Source organism: Chamaea fasciata, unplaced genomic scaffold (assembly GCF_029207755.1).
Source record: "Chamaea fasciata isolate MVZ Bird 193981 ecotype frontalis unplaced genomic scaffold, bChaFas1.0.hap1 SCAF_4, whole genome shotgun sequence".
Taxonomy (NCBI): domain Eukaryota; kingdom Metazoa; phylum Chordata; class Aves; order Passeriformes; family Sylviidae; genus Chamaea; species Chamaea fasciata.
The window spans coordinates 30828245-30849925 of NW_027094089.1; the positions used below are offsets into that span (position 1 = coordinate 30828245).

Genomic DNA, 21681 nt, shown 5'->3' on the forward strand with positions numbered 1-21681 from the left:
TAATAAGGAGCCCACATTATCTTTTTTTTTTTTTCTTTCTTTTGTTACTGATGTATTTGAAAAGACCCTTTTTATTATGCTTGACATCCTCAGCTAAGTTTAAGTCTAGTTGGGCACTGACCTTTATAGTCTCATTTGCATTTACCCTGACCACTTCTCTATATTCACTCCAGGTGGCCTGACCCTGCTTCCATCTCCTGTGTATTTCCTGCTTATACTTGAGTAACGGCACTAGCCTTCATTCATCCATCCACAGAGTTCTCTTGCCCCATTGGCTCAATTTCTTTCTCGCTGTGATACATCATTCCTGAATCTGATGTAAGTGATCCTTGAGTATCAATCCACCCTTCCAGACCCCTCTTCCCTGCAGGCCCTGTTCCCATGGGATTCTTCCAAAAAGATTCCTAATGAGGCTAAATTTAGCTCTCCTAAAGTTCATGGTTATAATCTTTCTTGCTGTCCCACTACATCTTACTTCGATACAGAACTCTACAACCTCGTGGTCACTACAGCCCAGGCTGTCTCTCATATAAGGTTTTCTTCCACCTTTTAGAGGCAATCTTCTTTCATGAACTCTTAACTCCAAGATCATTCTAGTGAGAATATAGGGGCACAGGAGGTATAAGGTCTACCGTAAAAGTCCATTGATTTCAGGTGCCTGGGTGAGTTTTCACGTAAGACAATGAAATTCCTTGAATATTTCAGAGGTCAGAAATTCCAGAGGGCTATGCATACAATAATGAACTCATAATTAGCAAGTAAGAGTGTAATGTATGCTTTGAGTTGCTCAATAGCATGAGAAAGACACAGAGGAGGCAGGAATGGAATCCAGAACTCTGGCATTGTATTGAACTGTCATAAACGGGAAACCTTTCTGCTCCTTCCTACAATTCCACTTACTGTGATCTTCCTATTGTTCAAAGTCAAGACAGGACCTAGAAGAGAGGTCCTGTTTGAAAAGTTAAAGTGTTTTATTGTTCTGATGTGACATCTCAGCACAGCAGAGATGAAGATAATATAGAAGTCCAGTTGAAAAGACAACATATTACTATTCAGTCAAAGATTGTAGGCTTCTTCCAGCTTGCTCTCTGCTTATTCCTTGACTGCTCTAGTCACCCTTCTCCAAGATAACGCATACTAGCAGGTCTAGGAAGAGCTGAATGCAGCAGATTGCTCTCAAAACACTATGCAGAAGAAACAGCACAAAAAATCAGACACTTCTGCAACATACAATACTCCAAAACTATTTAAACATTGCACGGCCACAATGTCTTTATGCCCTGCTTCATGACACTCAACACATATGCTCAATTCACTTTGGTTACTAGATCAAGTAATACACATGTTTGGAGAGTCACTAAGCAATGAGGAAATGCTTAAGTCACTAAGTCATTCAGTAATGCAGATACAGATAAACAAATTTAGAAAGAACTGGACTTAAGCAGTGTTGAGTGGACATGGGGTAGCGTGTTAAAATGGTCCCTGGTCAATTAGGCTCTATTTAATAGAATATTTATATTAGCTAAATTTTCCAGGTAAAGTCTCTGTCTCTTCAAACTTTGTCTCCCTTTTCTTTTTTTCTGACTCAAGTCCTCTTTAGAATTGTGTCTTCTTTTGGCATACACTGAAAGGTGTTTCATAAGCTGAGGGAAATAGCAGGTTCTCTTGGGAAAAAGCAGATACATTTTTATCATGAATTATGATAAAAATTCATAATAAATTATGAATTAACATGAATTACAGCTACAATGAAGTGTATGTTTATGAGTACAGTGCTGAGTGAAAATAAGTGACCACAATATATCCTTTTATTAAGCTGAAAGAGAGAAGAGAAAATGCCTGGTTTGGCCACCATAAGCTACCAAAGAAAACCTCTCCTCCACCTCCTCTGAGTTTAAATTAATAAATATATGCCACTTTTAGGGATTCACTAATCTTCCCTTGAAATCTAATTAATTACATCCAATCTTTTTAATCTCAACAAGTGCTTACTCCTTTAGAGCCAATTTTTTTTTCTACTGTATTATGCCAAATATGTAAAATGGCAATGACCCTCATGACAGAATATCCATAGCTAAACCTAAATCAGTGACAGTTTTCCCAGGACTTCAAAAAGATCATTAATTCATCACCATCACAAAAAATAGGATCTGACAATAACTTTAAGGTTCTTGTAATTGGAACTTACTTTCTCTATGAGCTAGGCACTTCTCTTCTTTATACGTTTCCTACAAAATGTTTTTTTCACTGACACACTTACCGTTACTAAAATTGTATTTAAAAATCAATCTGTTGCCCAGGAATCCAACAATTGAATAATAAAAATATTGGAGAAAGTTGGTATCCTCCTCTATCTTGTTTCAAGACTTTCTCTAGTGGCACAGAAAAGAATCTATGCTATTCTTTGTGTATTACGTATGGCTAGGCTGTATTTAAACTGCATACTAGTGCCAACCACAGCAGCTTTCAGCGGAAAGGTGAGTCATGATGAATACCTCCCATAGACAGAAAAAACAAGAAAGCAACAAGTATTTGTTTCAAAGGTTCTTTAAAAAAATATGGTGTCTTCTTCTTGATAAGGACTGTCCACAATGCTGTAGAAACTGAAATTCCGAGATGCATTTAAATCTTCTGGAACAGAGGTATGTTGGGGAGATGATTCATTCAGTCTCCAGAGAGAAGAAAGATACTGTTCACACAGCACTTCTACTCACCAGTTCTTGCAGCAGCAATGGTGTTGGCTTTGAAGGAAGCCAACTGTCCTGCTCTCCCAGCCAGAGGTTAAGAATTGCATTGGTGGCCACTAGAGGGAGGATTAGGAATACAGTAAGTTGTTGGCAAAAGCCACCCATGATGAACCGCATGGGACAACCTACAAATCCCCTGCTGCTGCCCAAGGGCAGCAATTTGCAGATACTGCTACGGGCTGGCAAGTAAAATCCAATTGTTATCATCTTCTACAGACGAGCTGCCAGTTTGCATCCTAAACTTTGGTGGCGGGAGGATAGGATGGCTGACTAGGATTGTGTGAAGCACACCTACAAACACACAAAGACACATCTCTTTATTTACGGATGCCTATTTTGCTTTCTTGCTTTTATTCTCCTTACTTAAAACTTCTGATGTCCTTTATCAACAAAGCTTCTGGGAAAAACAAACATACCACCTTCAAGAGAGTCTCAGAAGTATCAGCAGAGAGAGACACTGTGCCAAGATACACTGTATTTAACAAAAAGATCTGAACATATTAAAGGTACTTGAAAACAACAAAATCCACTGTGATTATAAAAAAAACGTTCATTAAGATCTGAGGCATACCTGAAAGAAATGTTTACAATTAGTCACCTACATAATTATACCGTGAAGTGCAACTTGCAATTCAGTTTACCCTGTAGCTTGACTGTCTGCTGTCTTACCTCCTGCACAAGTGGCAGAACACTCTGACCAAGGCAGATGATTCCATGCAAAGCCAACCTCATTGTCTCCACTGCCAGTGCGAGAGATCGGAACATTGAATTTATATTTTATCCCCAAATTCTGTTCCTGCAGCAGAATCTGTAGTTGAAAACAACTGGTTATACCATTAAAGCAGGCAAGCAGAGGGAAAATACAGTGACGTTTATTCTAGGCGTGTGTTATGTTCTGCTGAACAGGAAGAAGGCAAGAAAGGAAGTCACAGTAGCTCTTTTTAGATGTTCCAAAAAAGAATCTATACTTACTTTTAAAACATATACAAAAGAAAAATATTATTGTCCAAGGTGAGCTTTACCTTTTCGTTTTTCTCCCTTAGCACAACTATTATTTCTGTCAGTTCCTTATTCCTGACAAATTTCATAGTTTTGCTAGTTTCATAAATTTTATAAATTTTGCTAGTTTTCATAAAATTAATGTCTTCATGGAAATTAACTTGAGAGCTGAATAATTAAGGGAGGTCAAAGTTGGAAAAAAGCACATTATTGTAGAAACATGCAGCAGTTCTAACTGAAGTCTTGGGAGGAGTACAATCCACATAGTTTTGAACCCATCTCTTCCCTTGCTAGCACTTCTAGTGACTACAGCACAGTACATTACTTCTAGTAATAATGGTAACACCAACAGACTGTTGCTGAGGCCATTGTTTTCCCCTAATGCAATAGCCAACAGCATAAGCTTGGTGGAATCACACCTGTGATTCCTTCAAAAGAACAACAAAACTCTCCCTGCAGCCACATCACTGTAGGCAACATAGACAAAAGTGCAACAATCATCATGAGTTTTGTCTATCCTCACTGTTGAACTGCACTTCTACAGATTACCTGTCCAACCCTAGCCTTTGACTCTCTTCATTGCTAACAACACAGAATCAAGTTAGATGAACCAATCTGACTCACCTTAGAGCTACTTTTCATCCATTTCTACTTTCTCTTACATTTTGCAGAGGCACATCTGCCTACCTCCACATGGCAAAAGAGCAGAGAACTTTCAGAAAGAAAGTCAGTGACACAAACTGAATGAAAGAAGGCACTATAATTGTGGAACTTATTCTGTATGGACTGTCTAGCCTACGCACAGCTACAGAAGAAAGAAAGATTACTCAAGCGTTTGAAAATGTTGCCTAAAATGTGGATATCCATACAACAATTATTCTTGACAAAAAAAGTCCTATCTGGCTCAAGCATTCACTGAACTGCAAATCTGGCAGCTGTCAGAATATACTGGGAAAATACCAACTTCTTCTCATACTCCTCCTCAACATAGTAGTGAAACACCAGGCTCACTATTGCTTGTTGTCAGAGATAGCATCAGGATCCTGGTCATATCTTCTGTTATATTCTCCTACTTCATAAAATCTTTTGAGAGCAATATATGCCACAGTAACATACTTTGACATGGGTCATACCATTATACTCATTCTGTGGTAAGGCAAATGTCACACTCAGGCCAGGCTTAAAACTACTGAAATGTACAGAACTGTCAGGGACTGTCAAGTGTCAGCAGTACACAGAGATATGATACATGGCCCATTCACAATTTTCACTTCCATTACTGTGAACCACATTTAAAGAGATGTGGTTCATTTTCTGTGAGATTTCCTGGTGCTCCTGTGACTTCATCCTCATTTCATCAAAATGTTTGCCAGTCAGTTTTAAGTGTAGGAAACGTGTGCTAAAACACTCACATAAAGTCCCAGCTACACAAGCTGTATACTGTTTGTAAACTCAACCTATTTTAATTTCATTCATGGCATTGTCTTTTCTCAGAACACAAATACGTATTTCAAATTTCAGAAGTACATTTATTATAACTTTACCATGACAATGAGGTTTTCTGAAGTAGGGCCTAGTGCTTCCAGTGACTCTGGTTCATCTGTTGGCCTCTTGTAATGGAAAGCTGTTCCAGCAACATCAAACTTTCTTGGCCAGTCAATAGTCCAGGCACCATTAATATAGTAGTCATCCTCTTCAGATTTTAAAGCTTAAAAAAAAATACAAGCCACCTAAAAATTGGAAGCAGCATTTATAATGGAGAAGCCACTGTAAATTAATCTACTAATCTCTTAGAAGTATGTGAGCTTCAGCTCTATATCACTGTTTTTTCAAGCAATATAAAGCCTTTTCTTTAGCCTTGGTGAAAAATATCCCTCATGTAAATCAACAATTTTGCCTCGGCAATAATCTTCAATGTGCAGATTATTTCAATATGCAGAAGCTGCATGAAATGAACCAGAATGGCCCATGCAACTTGCAATTTATCTTCAACTCTAAAACTGACTCCGTGTGCAATGTACTCTGAACTACATGAAACACATGCACGTCTGAAATGTATAATCAATCATCAACCTCATCTTTCGATTAAGAAGTTGGGGTATGGAATAAGTATTACAGGCAATATGCAGAGGAAAAAAATAGAAGGAACATTGAGTCTAACATATTGTACCAGTTAGCTGTCGTTTTGTTGCCTATGTCCATTACTTCTTTTTTTTGCCTTATTAAAGCACAAATACAAGATACTTCTACTGCAAACTGAAATATTAGATACTTAATCTGATAAAATATTTTGTCCTTCCTAATTCAGAGCCTTAAAACATGAAAGTACTGCAGATAAAACAGAAATTTCATAGCTAACCAACCATTAGGATGGGCAAGCACACAAATTCAGGGATTTAAATTTGATATTTTATTAATAAAATTACATTAAGTTCCTAAATATGAAACTGACATTGTATCTTAAATTGACTATTCAGTTAATTGCATATTGACTTCTTGATTTAAGGTGAAGATTACCAAGTTTTACATATTTATTTATTTATTTATTTATTTTAAATAGAACATGTTCTTAAAGGAAAAATGATGATTGGAACCCCTTGGTCAAAGAGCATATCATTTTTCATTGAGGCAACTGATTTTACTGGACAGGGGAAAACTTCACATCATAATGCTAAGGAATAAGACAACTTCAGTTATCTGACATTTTACTCTCGACTACATGTGTGTGGACAGTTGGTTTACCTTAAACAGTTAGGGAAAATACCTCAGTGATGCTTAAGTTGTCTAAAACAGATCAGAGAATCAGAGAGCATTCATGTGAGCAGGAGATAGTGGGAGAGGCAGTACTGTTCTACTGGTGACAGTGATATTCAGCAGACATTAATAACCATTTCCATTAGCACCATAAGGTCTGAGAATTAACATACATATGCTATATATGCTTAAACTATATGTGCTTAAACTAATATACATCCAGAAGCAAAGCAGTTAATTTTTTACTTGACTGCCAAAGAAAAACGCATTTTCATTCTCTAAGTACGTTCACCTAATGTCAGTTGTTATGCACAGGTGAAGACCACACTTGTGAACAGCAGTCCAATAATTACAGGACAAAAATCATGCAGTGGCATAATGCTAGCAGCATATGAGACAGAAGGAAAAAGCTCATGTTCATAATTTTTGAGCACCTGAAATGTAGGAAGTCCACAAAAAAATCAGCATAAGAGGAATATAAAGCCAGGTGTCACCCTGGATCAAGCCATTTAAGTGAAGATTACAGCACTACTAAATATGCAGTTTCTTCTGCAGCTCTGAACACATACAGTTTTGTTGCTGCTGGGTTATCTGGTGGAGAAATCAGTTAAAATATTGTACTATTCATGCAGCTGCAGAAATGGGCTTTTGACTAATTTTGTCACATAACTAGGAGCAATACTGGTGAAAAAATGATCAGCCAGATCAAGGGGAGAGAGCACAGGTGCTAACTGAACTAACTGAATTGTCTAACTGCACTCCAAATTTGAGGTCATGGATTTCAAAGGAACTGCTTTCTAGTTTAAGGAAATATGGGATGTTTGCTGTGAGTTAGTTTGAAAGCCTCAGTTTGAATAAAGGAGCCAGTGGGACAGCTACAGAGGAAGAATGGTTTATTTTTTTTTGTTAGAATCACAGAATAATTCGGGTGGGAAAGTGTCCTGGGTTGAAGTATATTCTATCACCATCTTCATGAACTGTTGAAACCAGGTGAGGCAGTGGTCCCTGCCTCCTCCACTCTGGCTTATCTTCTGTGAATGGGCTCATCAGCACCTTTGCCACACAGCTCACAGAGAACCCCCTCCTGGACTACCTCCTGTTAATGGGCCCATCAGGCCTTATCACATGACTCACCATCCCATTGTGAGATGCTCTGCCCAGAGGGAGGAACCAAGCATTCCAGCCTGGATATAAGCTGAGACTCTGAACACCAGAGGGGCGCTTACCCACTGGATTCCCAGAGGATCCAAGCCATCAGACCTTTCTACAGGATCACTGCTTCAGGAAGACCACCTCATCTAGACTACTTCCATCACTCCGCTCAAGTTGTATTCTAACTCTGTCAATAGTATTTTGTATTATTACATCTATTTTATTTTACTTTCTTTCCTTTTTTTTCCTATTAAATTGTATCTCTGACTTGGAGCCTCTCATTTGTTGTGCTTTCAAACCACTACAGAAAGGACCTTTAAAGGTTATCTAGTCCAATCCCCTGTAAGAAGTTGGGATATCTCCAACTAGAACAGGTTGACTACAACAATATTGAGAAGGTTTTGTGGAGAAATTGATTTCTTAGACTGTCATCATATATTCAGCAGCACTGCACAAAAGAGAACACATAAGAATATGTGTAAATGGCTATTTTCAGTAGAACCCGTTCTCTAATCTTATTCAGAGTCTGATCACACAAAGAGCTGTCCTGGAACAACAGGGGGTACTCCATAAAGACAGAGAAGGAGCTGTGAAGTTGACACTGCCACTAAAGAAACAACTATAAAACAACACCCTTGGGTTATGTATTTTAATATAATAAAATCATTTTAGCTACCAATTCTGCTTGACTAGTTCCTTTAAGGGAGCAGACAAACCAAAGCCTTCCTTTCCCCAGAAACTGGTTATCCTAAAACAGAGATCTGGTTTGCACTCACTGAACAATATACCCCACAAGGTATAATGGATATAATGGCACTTTTGAAAGCTGGAAACACAAGAAACTAGTAAAGGAGAGGAAGACCCCATTTTGTAGTCAGGGCTCTGTGGCATGAAACAAGCAAGGGAGGAGAGAGCCTGAAAGCCCAGGAATCCCTTGAAATTGTGATAAGCACATGAAAAAAATGTTTGTGTACAACTTTACATTTTTAGATCTGTGGCCAGATTATATATCAATGATGTTGTATGTATTTTCTATTTAAACAAAAAAATTTTGCTTTTTTCATTTACTTAATTGAGATGGTGCCAATCAAAATGCTTTTCCAGATCTATCTCCTCTGCTCTATTCTTGTGGAGGAATAACAATCAATTGTAGCAGCATCGTTGCTCTGTTTTTCAGCTGTCCCTTAAAGAGCTCTTGGCAGAAAGTAACCATGACAGGCTACAAAGCATGACTCCCTGACACCACCTCTGTTTGAATGATACTCAGCACAGGATACAGAAGCAAACTTTCAGGTGGTATATTTTGACATGGGGGAGGGACCTTGGGGAGCGTGATTTGAAAGAATAGTTATCACTCAGTTTGGGGTAGTGTTATTAATCCTGCAGAATGGAGGGAGGTTGGCTATCTGCTGAATTACAGAAGGGTGGGGGTAGGCAGAAAAAAAGGTGCCATTATTGTCAATATAATCCACTTAGGAATTAATGTTCTGAGGAGGATAATTGCCTTTCTAACTCACACCCACAGACATCACAATATCTTCTAACATGTTAGTGTTATTAGAAGAAGCCTCAGCAACTGCTTTACAGCCTAAACATGCAATAGCTTTTGCTAGTGTTAATTTCTTAGTTTGCTGCAAAACAAATCAGCCCTCTAATCTATTTCTGACTAAGAAATTGCTTTCTTGTACCACTGTCAACTGACTGCTATGCAAACCCAGGTACATAAACTTTCACCAAAGCACATTGTCTTGACTTTGACTAAGTCATATTTGTAAATACCAGTATAAAAAAAACCCAGAAAGCACACTTAACAATCTCTAGAGAAATGAGCAAGAATCTGGGAATCTGAATTTGATTCTGTGCTTTACAGTAGGCTTCCTGAACTATTTCAACTATCACATAGTATTTCCGCACCTAATTTTCTTCCCTACAAACCAGGAATGGTACCTAGTGCTGTGCAACTGATACATTAAATTCCCTTGAAGTAAAGAGATGGGACTGTTAGCATTTAAGTAACTATGGCTGCTGATGAAATAAAATCATGTTTTAAAACAGTTTAATCCCCCAAGAGACTTCCCAGATGGAAGACACTACTTCACAGCGGGACAGGAGATTATCTGTGTCTTATTTCCTTGCTACCAAGTATTTTATTTCCTTACATTAAGCATCATTTCCTCATCTGCTTCAGTTCAGTTCTAACACTTTAAAGTGAAATTGGCATGATTTTGCACTGAATGGACAAGGAGGAAACACGTTGTATATTTCAATAACTCCATCAAAAAGAATATACCCTAACTAACTACTAACTGTCTGATCACAAGTTAGTTGTATTAACAGCTAACTATTCCCTCTGCTGCTTCTACTGTGGATAAGGTTTGGCAAAACCAGAAAATGTACCTTCAAATCACAATATAAACTCTGGCATTTTAACAACTATCTGCTATATAGAGTGTGCCCTTACCAATGTAGTTTTTTGACATTGCCACTTCTCTTATTTCAATGTGCACAGAACCTCTTGGAATTTGAATCACTTCCATATATCCTGTAAGACAAATAAAAATTTCATTTGCTGTTTTTTTACTTTCATCAATTTTAAGTAAATAAACTAACCATTAATTAATTACTTACAACTAAAAATTAGTATGAGATATGGGATTCAAATGTACTTGATCATTTTCTTTCATGTGATACAAAGGAAAACTCTCTGAACTTCATATAAAAATTTTTATTTGATAGCAAGAACTTAAGTATTCAGGAATTCCTTTTTTTAACTGCTAATGAAGTTTTTTCAACAGTGTATCTTAAGTAATAAACATTTAAAATGTCTTTAGGAGCATAGGATAATTCAAGTGTTAGAGGACTTCAGTCAGTCATTTAGTCCAACTTCCTGCAACAAGCAGGCGCTGCTAAGTGATTGGATTGAGTTACTCAGAGCTTTATCCTGCTGGGTCAGGAGACCAGAGGAAAACTCCAGAGATGGAAACTACAACCTTTCTGGGAAATCTGATCCACTGCTAGACTGTCCTCCTGAAGAAACAGTTTTTTCTTTGATTTAGCTAGTCACCTTTCCTCTATCAGTTTATACCTACTGTCTTGTCTCCCACCATGTACTCACCAGGGCAGAGCCTGGCTCTGTTTACGCCATGACCTCCTCGTAGTATTGGAAGGCTCATCAGGTCCCCAAAAACCAGGGCATTTTCCAGGCTGAGCAAGACCAGTTCTCTCAACCTCTCCTCAGAGTGGGTCAAATGTCCCAGACCCCCACAATCTTACTGGTCCCCCACTGCACAGAACTAACTGCAGTGCATCCCTCATTTTCCTGAATTATGGAGTCCAAAATCTAGTCATGCCAAGACTACAAGATAAATAATTTTTGAGCTAAGTTTTAAAATAACAGCCTATATATATATTTCCTGAATTCTTAATATGATGAACTCCTGAGATTCTTCTGTATTCTTGCTATTCTAAAATTTCATGCTTGACTATCAGATTCTACCATACACAGTAAAATAATATACAGCATTACTCTTAATACACTACCATAACTAAATAATAACAAAAAAAACTTTGCCGACAGAACTAAGCATTCAATAATTAATCACATTGTTGTATTTGGGATAGATCTAACTAATACTCAAAGGAAACAACAGGCACACAGAGTCAAAGTGAATGACCTGCAGCAATGCCACACTGGGAATGAAGGCAGCACTGGTATTTGCTAAGGAGTCATCTAAAAGCTTTGTGCAACATATGGACATACATGTACATACCTCCTCTGGGCAATGAATCATTGAAGAAACCTTCAATGGCTTCACATGTACTCCCATCTCCTCCACAAACACGGCATCTGTCTTCCTTAGCATCAGACCCCAAAATATTATCACAGCCTACATGCTGAGAACAGACAAGAACAAATACTTTAACAAGATGATGGTCGTGCACCACTATTTCTAAAGTTTCTTTGAAGTGTTTCTCTCAAGTTTGAGATATTCAGTTCTTTTTTTTATCTACTCTTTTGTTGATAACCAGAACTTTAAGTGGGTTTTCACTTGACAATGAAAGGAGATAAAAAAGGAGAAGAATTTGCATTTTGGGTTGTTATCAAATCTTGATTAATAAAAATGTTGCATTTCTACTGTGACTTCTAGGAAGGGATTTTACAGTGTGTTGCCTACAATTGTTATACTTATCAATAAATGATTACTGATGTTGTTATTAGATATTAAAACAGCCTCATGCCATCTATATTGCTTTTTTAAGGTAAACATTTTCTGTGTGAGCCATAAACACTTTGAGTAAGTCGTATTCTTAAGGCATTACAACCTCATAGACCACATTTCCACATGTGGCACGGAAAACTTGCAATTTTTGCAAGTATAAATGTAGAGTGTAAATGACTTCACAGTAAGAATAAATGCAGAATGAAACATAGTGAAAAGCTGAATTGCATGCTGCATCAGATGAAAAAAAAATTAAAATAAATGAAAATAAAGACAGAATTTTGGGGAAAAGAAGAAAAAATTAGGATGAAACAAGTAGGTTGTAAACAGAATAAAGACTGCAGCTTGCCAGTATTTTTCCAGGACTCATAAAAAGAAGAAGATAGCTACATAACTGTCTAGCTTCTTTGTTTCCTGTCTAGCAGTATTATTTGCCATCTTGTAAACAGCTAATACACATACCATAAGGAAAGTTAAAATACTTTCAATAACTGAAAAAATATTAGTATTTTAACTATTTACATTTTGATCTACTGATTCACTTAGATGACAGACACCCAACTTTCTTCACAGTTCATCCTCAACTTGAGAATCTTTTCATCAGTTTACTAAAACATGGCAAAAGCTTTTGATCTCACTATGTCATTCAATAAACATACATCTTCAGCCCTCCATTTAGCAAAGAACTTCAGCATTAAGTTAAGCTTTATTTATGTCAGCGGTTTTGTTGAAATCAAATACTTTCTAGAGTCACCAGTACTTTTCAAATATCTAGACCTAAGTACATAATTAAATGCTTTACTAAACTGAGGAAACAGTGGAATGTCAATAACCAAAAAATATGGCACAGAATCCTGATCCTATTGAAATTCTTGTAATGCAGTTCTATTGGAATCTTAGAAGATAATCAGATTTTTAGTAAATGGCAAATACTTACATCACTATAGATCTTTTCCTAGAACCACAAGGCAATAGTGACCACTTTATGTTTCAATTACATTAACAGCATGATTTTTTGCAACAGGATGAACTAGTTTAACAGATTAATCTGTTCACTTTTAGGGGTTTTCAGCCAGAGTGATGTTCTAACTGAAATGATGGAACAGGTTTTGGAAGAGTGCGAGGAACCTGTTCTTCTCCTGTTGCCATTTCCATCAATGCTTCAACAGAAACCATAAAGCAAGAAAAAATATAAAATGGCAGATTCTACTAATGTCTGTGAGAAATTATTGAGAGTCAAATTATTTGTCTATTTTATGCAATACCTTTTTTAACTTTTTGTCCCAATCTTACACTTTCATTAACAACTTGACCTGTCAACCCTCCCTTTCATGTAATATACAAATACCATAACTAAATACAGGTGAGAGCAGACACAACAAAGTAATCCATAAGTACTTTATAAAACATTTGTAACCTTGCATTCTCCATTGATACAGATATCCAGTGAATCAGCATTGCACTGAGTCCCATCTATTACTGCAGGAGCACGTTCAGTGTAAAAATTATACCCTTCAGCCAAGCAGTTCAATGCACATGGTTTAACCCCACCTGGACAAAAACAAAAACAAAAACAAAAAACAAAACAAAACAAAACCAAAAAAAAAAAAAAAAAAAAACCAAAACAAAAAAAAAAAAACCAAAAAAAAACACCACCCCTTAAAAAGTTAAGGTTTAGTTAAAACTATCACACATAAACAGATCTGCAATTTACAATCTTATCTCATACCTGACATATACAAGGTACACACTTTATTTAACTTCCCCTTAATGATTTCACAGCTTGACTTTTCTTTTTTGCAAAAAGATTGTTTCACACAGTAAGATATGACAAGGATGGCAGGGTCCATAATAATGCTATTATGCTAGTACAATCCTAATGGTTATTGATCAATTTAAAACAAAAAGGATATCACTTCACTATCTGAAAAGCAAAAATACCAACAGAATGTAGTGCTAGAAGTATATCAAAACCAAGATCAGAAAATTTCAGTTGAGAATTTAGTCCTACACTACGGCTCACACCACATGATCATGATGACCTTTTCTTAGGTTTTTAATCTAAAAAACTGTAAAAACATTTAGGCTGTTAAGATAAAAATAATTGGTAAATCATTTTATTCAAGTCAATTAAGTATAAAAAACCCACAAGTTATACCCTCCAGCTTTAGCATAGGAAAAAAATTTAAATGATGATATTATAAATAATGCAATTATTGAAGTAGTCTTTAGAGACTCCTATAAATGCTTTTACTTCTTTTTCATTTTCCTGATATGTTCAAGTTTAGGAAAGACAAATTTATTGTGAGATTACTTAATTCTAAATCCATCACTGTAGCATAAGAGGCATTTGCAGATCACTTATGGAATATCTAATTCAAGTACAGGCGCAGGTGGAGAATGCCTCCATATTTTTAAAAGGGAGTCTCTACAACAATGCTGACTCCCCTTCACACCAAAACAAAATCTACCAGAATAAAGAAATTTTGTTCTTCAGTAACACTTGCAGCAACTGACAAAAGTAAAAGCCTAAAAATCTTAGCTTATGCTATTTCAGTCAAAACATTATATTTACAAACACTACCCCCTATACAACATTTATGTAACTTCGAAATCATCACATATGATAAAGGTTTTGCAATGCTAACCATTACCTCCAGTGTAGGGTTTCCAGTTATAATACTTTCCCCGGAAAGGCATATTGTCAAAATCCGCACACTGCTTCTCCCTAAAATCACGAGCCCCTGAAGGACACGGCTACAAAATGACACAAAACGGTTAAATCATTCCAAATATAAACACGAAAGACAATGCTTAGATGCTTATACTGCAAACACAAATCATGCAAGTGATCAGGTTTTGCCTTGTGGTTTTGACTCTGAAGTTTGCTTTATTACTTTACAGTTCATTCAAGTGTTCATTTGCAATCTTAAGCTGGTATGAAATAGCTAAAGTAATTTAAAAAAAGGTAAGTGTTACATAACAGCTTCCATAAAACTGGAAAATCAGAATCCTGTCAAACTATGCGTCATGATCAATCCATCAGCTACCTTCTTATAAACACATTAAAAACAGCTGGAAAAAAAATTTGGTTGGAGCTGTAGGTTCAATTATACTGTACTAAGCAGCTGTACTGAGACATTATTAAGACACCAAGAAAAAAAAACATTTTCTAGAGAACTATATCACTCCTACTTACTTGCAGTCTTGACAAAAGTATTTTTTTAAGGCTGAGAAGGAAAAGAGACAGTATGCCTCGCTCTGATTACCAGCCTCCATGCATCAAGATATAAAAATTTTCATTTAACTTTTCATTGCTTCGCATTAGCAATTACAAAACCATAAAGTAACTTTTTTACTTGGAATGAGAGTAGATTTAAGTAAAATTAATCTTGGAAAGAATTACAGGAGAAATAGAATTCTTTGCTATTTGTAACATTTTTCATCAGCAGGTTCAAAGTAATCTTGAATATACCCTTATTTCATTAAACATTGTTATCAATGTTTAAGTACCTGCTGAAATTGCAAGCTTCACCAGAAAGTATTTAAAACACAGATTAAAATTCTGTTTAGATTGAAAGAGAAAAGGATTTTTTTTTTTACAGACATCAGAGGTGTTAATAAATATTTCTACTCTATGAGCAAGAGAAGAGTCCATTTTACGGCATTTTACTTGTCTTCCTGTGTACCTAAACCAGTTAGCACTTCCCAAAAATCTGAAACGCATTCGAGTGAAAGGGACTCTAAAAAATTATCACACAATGCAAATATAAACATAACAATTATGATTCTTATTATACATTAATCAAGATCTCATTATAGCCATCCCATTGTCATATGATTCAGCAGCTTTAATTTTTTTTTCTGCTATTCTGAAGCAACATAAATTAAAACACTGGCTATTAGATAGTAATTATATTTTTAACTTTCTCTATTACTCCATTGCCTCCTAATTAAAAATACATTTTAAATTACAATGCATTAACTCGTAAGAACACAGTAATGCAACTACTTTTATTCAATAATCCTTTAGATAACAACAACAAGCAATTCAAAATAACCACAAAAATTTTTTTAAAAAATAAATTTTAGGGTGTTTTTAATAGTAACCCAAACTAAATTTGCCTCTTTGCATCATATTCTCCAAGCAGTAGAAGGATCAGTCTCGACATCCCTCCAGGGTAGAGCCTGAATCTCTCTGGTACTGGTCACTTCACTCCCAATTCAGTCCCAATTGCTCAGCTCCTAATCTACAGAACTGGTATTTTAATTGTACTGAATTATTCTCCTTACAAGTTAAATAAACCATGCCCATAATGAAACCCTTTATCTAAATAGGTATACTAGGACAAAATCATAAAATAAGAAGATGAGTAAAGAAGGATCAAGATTTTCTTTTCTATACTCTAAAAAATATTCTCACTATCTGGTCTTTGAGATCTTACGTCTTAGGTCTTGCTGCCTAATTTTTTTTTCTTTTTTTTAGTATCTCACCAATATCTGACAGGAGGTAAAACTAAAGGCTATAGTCTCAAGAAATGCATTCAAAACTGAGCTTGACAAACCTGGTTGCCTTCTACAACACAGTAACCTGCTTAGTTGCTGCTGGGTGAGTGGTGGACATTGCTTTCCTGGATTTCTCCAAGGCTCTCAGTATTGCTCCCCACAGCCTCCTCCTGAAGAAGCTGTTGTGTTATGGCCTAGACAAGGGGTCTATAGGGTGGGTGGGGACCTGGCCGACCCAGGGCAGTGGTCAATCACCTCTCTTCAAACTGACAGCCTGGCACAAGGGGTGTCCCCAGGGATTGATACTGGGCCCAGCACTGTTTATTTTCCAAAGTGATCTACAAGATGGGATCAAGTGTATCCTGGTGAAATTTTGCAATAGTAGCAAACTGTCTGAGGAAGTGGACATTTGTGAAGGGGGAGCCACCATGCAGAAAGACCCGGATAAGCTGGAACAGTGGGCTAATGAGAACATTGTGAAATTCAGTGAGGGCAAGTGTAAGGTTTTGCACTTGGGAAAGCATAATCCAGGAGTGGAGCACAGGCTGGGATCTAACCATCTTGGAAGCAGCTCTGTGGGAAGGGGCCTGGTGCTCCTGGTGGACTCAGCTCCATCTGAGTGACCTGTGAGCTCCTGCAGCACAGAAAGGGAACGCATCCTGGGTGGCTCCAACAACGGCAGCAGAGATGAAGTCTTTATCCCACCCCACACAGTGCTTGTCAGGCCACACCTGGAATACCATGTTCAGTTTTGGCCCCTGTGCACAACACAGGTGTGAATAGGCTGGAGAGGGTCCAGAGGAGGGCCACAAAGGCAATCACAGGGCTGGGAAGCCTGGCACATGAGGAATGGCTGAGGGAACTGGGTTTGTTCAGCCTTGGGAAAGGAACGCTTGGGGGAGGCCTTGTCCCTATGTTACAGTGTTTGAAAGGTGGCTGCAGAAAAGATGGAGATCCTCTCTTTTACAAGGAATCACATAGAGAATATGTAATGTGTACAAGTAATTCCTGAGCAGGTTCCGATTGAACACAGAAGAGAAACTTTTCTCAATGAGAACAACTGACCATCAGAATAATTTCCTCAGAACAGTGGTAATTTCCCATCCAGTGGATACTTTTGACTTGGCTGGACAGGGTGCTGGGCCATCTTGTCCAGAACATGTTTTTGCAGAGAAAAGTTGGACCAGATAGTCCTTGAGGTCTCCTCCTACCTATGACTCTATGAAAATCCTAGGTATAGAAATGCAAAATGATTACTATAAGGTAAGCCACAAAATGCATTTATGAAGAGTCATCTCTTTGGCACTACTTCTTTGTGTATGTGTTCTTTTCATAATGTAGATGTGCAATAACTGCTTTTCTTTATTGGGTAAGATATTTCACTTTTTTCATGCAATTATATTACAAGGATAACTCTTGTCAAACTAAAAACTGCTTGTGGCTCCAAATGCTCTTTAATGAGACTGCAAATTGTGAGGTAGGAATCCAGCAAGCATATGAGAACCTAAAATCAAGTCTGAAGAAAGTCCTGAGAAGATGATGTTTTGAGTTTAAAAAGTGTTAACAAATTATTGAACCAACACTGACACAACACCTGTTAATCCTGGAGTTTGGGGTCAGGCAGATTTCAGCAACTAAACTTGCAGTTTCCTATTAACAAAGGTCTATAAAACCCCTCAGAGAAGATGAGAAACAAGCCAGAAGAGTGACAGTTCAAACTCAGGTACTATTACAAAATGTGGCTTCTCACATGAATTAATTTCAGAAAAAAAATTGCTTGAAAATATTGAAATTATGAAAGCAACAAACAGTACCTGTGAATGTATGCATAATAAAAGGAACACCCCCTCAAACAAACCCAACATTCTTTTAGGAGAAAGGACTGAAAACCAATAAATTTTTAAAGTATGTATACACACATATAAATATAAAACATTCCCAGAATCTGTAAGAAAACCATGGGTTTCATCATATATATAAAAAAGGGCACTTTTACGATTTTAGATGTATGTCAAATTAAGATTCACATTCTTATAAATATTTTAAATCTGTTAGTTACTATAACTAAGAAATTATGTTTCTTGTGATTCTACTAGATTTTTTTTAATTAAAAACACTTCAGTTGGAAAAATACATAATTTTTGTCAGAGATAATGTAGTTGATGGTAGAAAACAATTTTCTGATGAGTGTGTTCTTTCTACCACCCTTATGTTTCCAGAACTTATTAGCTAATGTTATTTTCTGCTGATCTCAATGTTTCCATTAGCAGATGCCTTTTGAATTAAGAAGTCATATATGGCTTTGGAAGTGCTTGACGAGAAGTCTAGTAGGAGTGTGTGCACTGTTTCCAAAGGATTAAAATGGTAAAAAAAAAAAAAAGAAAAAAAGAAAAGAAAAGAAGACAAGAGAACTAGCTCATGTCTGTAAGAAAACTGAAGTTAAAATGAGGGAGTTTTTGGTTTATGAACAGTAGGCAATTTTGGCAGGGCTATGTTGAAAGTTACATGTAGGCAATGAATATTGACACTGAAAAAGAAACTTGAACAGAAAAAATGTACAAACAGTACATTATTAATAAAAAAGTAACAGATTTGCATGTTCTTACACTTAATCAACATATAATTCCATTAAAACTGTAAAGCCCTAATGACTAACATAAGTCTTGAAACAAAATCTACTAGTGTCTCTGATTCTTAGTGATGCAGAACCCTAAATATTGCTAAATATTGCTATGAAAGAAATGGATTAGAATTGTCAAAATTGTTAAGACTGTAAATTTAGAGATCTGTAAGTACCAAGATGTTCACACACTGGAAAACCATACCAAAAAAATGCCATGCTAAAAAAATAGATCACAAACTGTAAGAATGGCATTTCCAAACTGCCTGGCATGAGTTTACATTCAGTTGTTTTTCAGACCTAGGCAATGAAATGCAAAGTTCCCTTTCCAATACCTTGTCGTACTTACTGATTGAAATATGAGGATAGGTAGGAAACCAGTATTTTGGAGTAGAGTGCTGTTATTCTTAAATATTTCAGTTCATTGTTGCAGTGGCTTGAATGGATGCAAATTACTACACTTGAGTATGAACAATTAGCTGTGAAAGCACAGCTGAAGAGTGACCTCCTAAACAGCACTTTTAAGAAAGTGTTTTGGGCATAATGAATCAACTTGGACTAAATGAACATTGTCCCTACCAAAAGAAAAATTAACGAAATCCTAAAATGAATGAACAGAATCCCATCAGTAAGGAGACAAACTAAGTTTGAAATTAAAGTTATCTCTGACAGGCCTCAACTAGTGCAGGGGTTTGTGCACCATGCTTCAAGGTGTGTGCTACTGGGATCCCAGTGGTTACCAGTGTGGAGATGGACTGGTGTAAAGAAAACTAAGAACAGATAAGATAGGAAAGGTTCCAATCTAGGGAATAATACCAGTTATCTTTTTTATTGGGGAAAGACTAAGTATGGATCTTAAAGGATTGAAAAACATACATTATATTTTTTGAAAATTACACTGACAGTAAGGATATTGAAATATCCTAATGTTATTTCCTGGACTGGAGGTAATTCAAAACAGGTCAGGTGCCTAACCATCAGCTGGTGGTTAGGCAAGAATGGTTTATTGAGAATTGTTCTGCCTTTGTGCCAGGAAATAGCCTGAATGGCCTCCTCAGAGACCTTCTGTATGTTTCTCCTCTGAGTCTGTAAACTTACTCTCTGTAATAAATAAATAAAGAATAGGGGAAGAAAAACCAACTAAGAATAAAACTATCTGAAAAGTGACAATTAGAAATTCAACACAATAAAAATAAAACAAATCATAGCAACATTTCCATGGTATGTCTAGGTAGATACGGCATCATTCTTAATAATAAAAAAGCATTAATATTGTATTTTTGTGAAGGAACAGGATTACATATTACATAAACATTTTTATATATACCACTTACTGTAGCAGATTGGAGACAAATACAACATTTGAAATAATAATGCTGGACAAATACTTTGAAAGAGTTCTCAGGAGTTAAAAGAGGAGAGCTGCTGTGTACCTGTGTGTGTTTTTTAACAAATCTTAGACTGTGTACAAACTGAAACAGTGCTAATGTAAAAGGATCATTATTTGAAAAGGATTAACAGTATAGTCTAGATTACAATTTGCATCATACCAATCCCAAATAAACAGAAAAGCAGGCAGATACGTGACTGATACAGGTTCAAAAGAAAGATAAATAATATTACAAATCAGTATTTTTGTGTGCTTTTTATCATCTTCAACTTATTACAATTCCTGGTTAAATTAAAAGAAAAATGAAACATGCCTAGATTTTGGTAAGTCACTTAGCTTAGTAGTAGACAACATAGTGGAAAATGTTGTAGTAATTCAATAAAGCATATGTGAACTTTACTAAATATTGACTGACAGATTTCAGTAGGCAGTCATCATGCAGTTGTCAAATTTGAAAGTGGATTTCCTATCAGCAGTAAGAATTAGAAAGACACCTGATGTAACTCAATATTTTCATTTGTGAACTACCACTATAAAAATATATCCTGCTTATGAAATCTTCCAATTACAAAAAGATTACCTGAGTGAAAGTAAAGAGAAAGATAAATAAATTGCAGAGTATCATCTGACAAACCAGACGCATTCAAATTAAAATTGTACCAAGACAGACAAATGCAAAGAGTTTTTCTTTGATTTGTATCTACAGGAAAACCTCCCCCCCCAAAAAAAAACCAAAACCCAAACCCCCCCCCCAAAAAAAACAAAAAAACAAAAAAAACCCAAACAAAACAAAACCAAAAACAACAAAAAACAACCAAAAAAAAACCCAACATGGTCATGGTTTCAGAATGGTGCACTGGATTTGGAAGGTTGGACAACTGAAAAAGTTTTACAGCTCATACTGGACCACCATCAAAACTTCAGTTTTTCTTACTACACTGTGGCCACTTCTTGGCTGTGTCAACAGGGCAGCTGTGATCAACAGTAAGAAATTAATTTTTCATTCAGAAATTTTTAATACTGTCTAATATTGAGAATAACCTCCACAGAGAAATTTGCAGGGACAAAAATTACAATAATTAATAATGATCAAAAATTCAAATTTTTTCAAAAATAAATATATAAGCTATTATATTTTCCTGAATTTATTGAAAGATAAAGAGGTGAAACAATAACTTAAGGTATAGATTCTCTCCACGTTACAAACTTCCTTGACTTAAGATGAAAATTAATATGAATTTAAAGCTAAAATAGTAGGAAAGCCTTTTTTATGTTTGCAGTGCCACTGACCTG

General features: G+C 36.3%; 1 protein-coding gene across 1 annotated transcript in view; it reads right to left on the minus strand.

Annotated features, from left to right (window-relative positions):
- ADAMTS6 (ADAM metallopeptidase with thrombospondin type 1 motif 6) overlaps positions 1-21681 on the minus strand; it is a 137686-nt gene that overhangs the window by 19118 nt on the left and 96887 nt on the right. Inside the window, exons 15-20 of the mRNA XM_066181204.1 lie at positions 14527-14629; positions 13290-13423; positions 11423-11546; positions 10114-10194; positions 5291-5454; positions 3417-3555 (exon numbers count right to left, since the gene is read on the minus strand). Of these exons, the coding sequence (XP_066037301.1) occupies positions 3417-3555; positions 5291-5454; positions 10114-10194; positions 11423-11546; positions 13290-13423; positions 14527-14629 (745 nt within the window). The remainder of the gene's footprint in view (positions 1-3416; positions 3556-5290; positions 5455-10113; positions 10195-11422; positions 11547-13289; positions 13424-14526; positions 14630-21681) is intronic.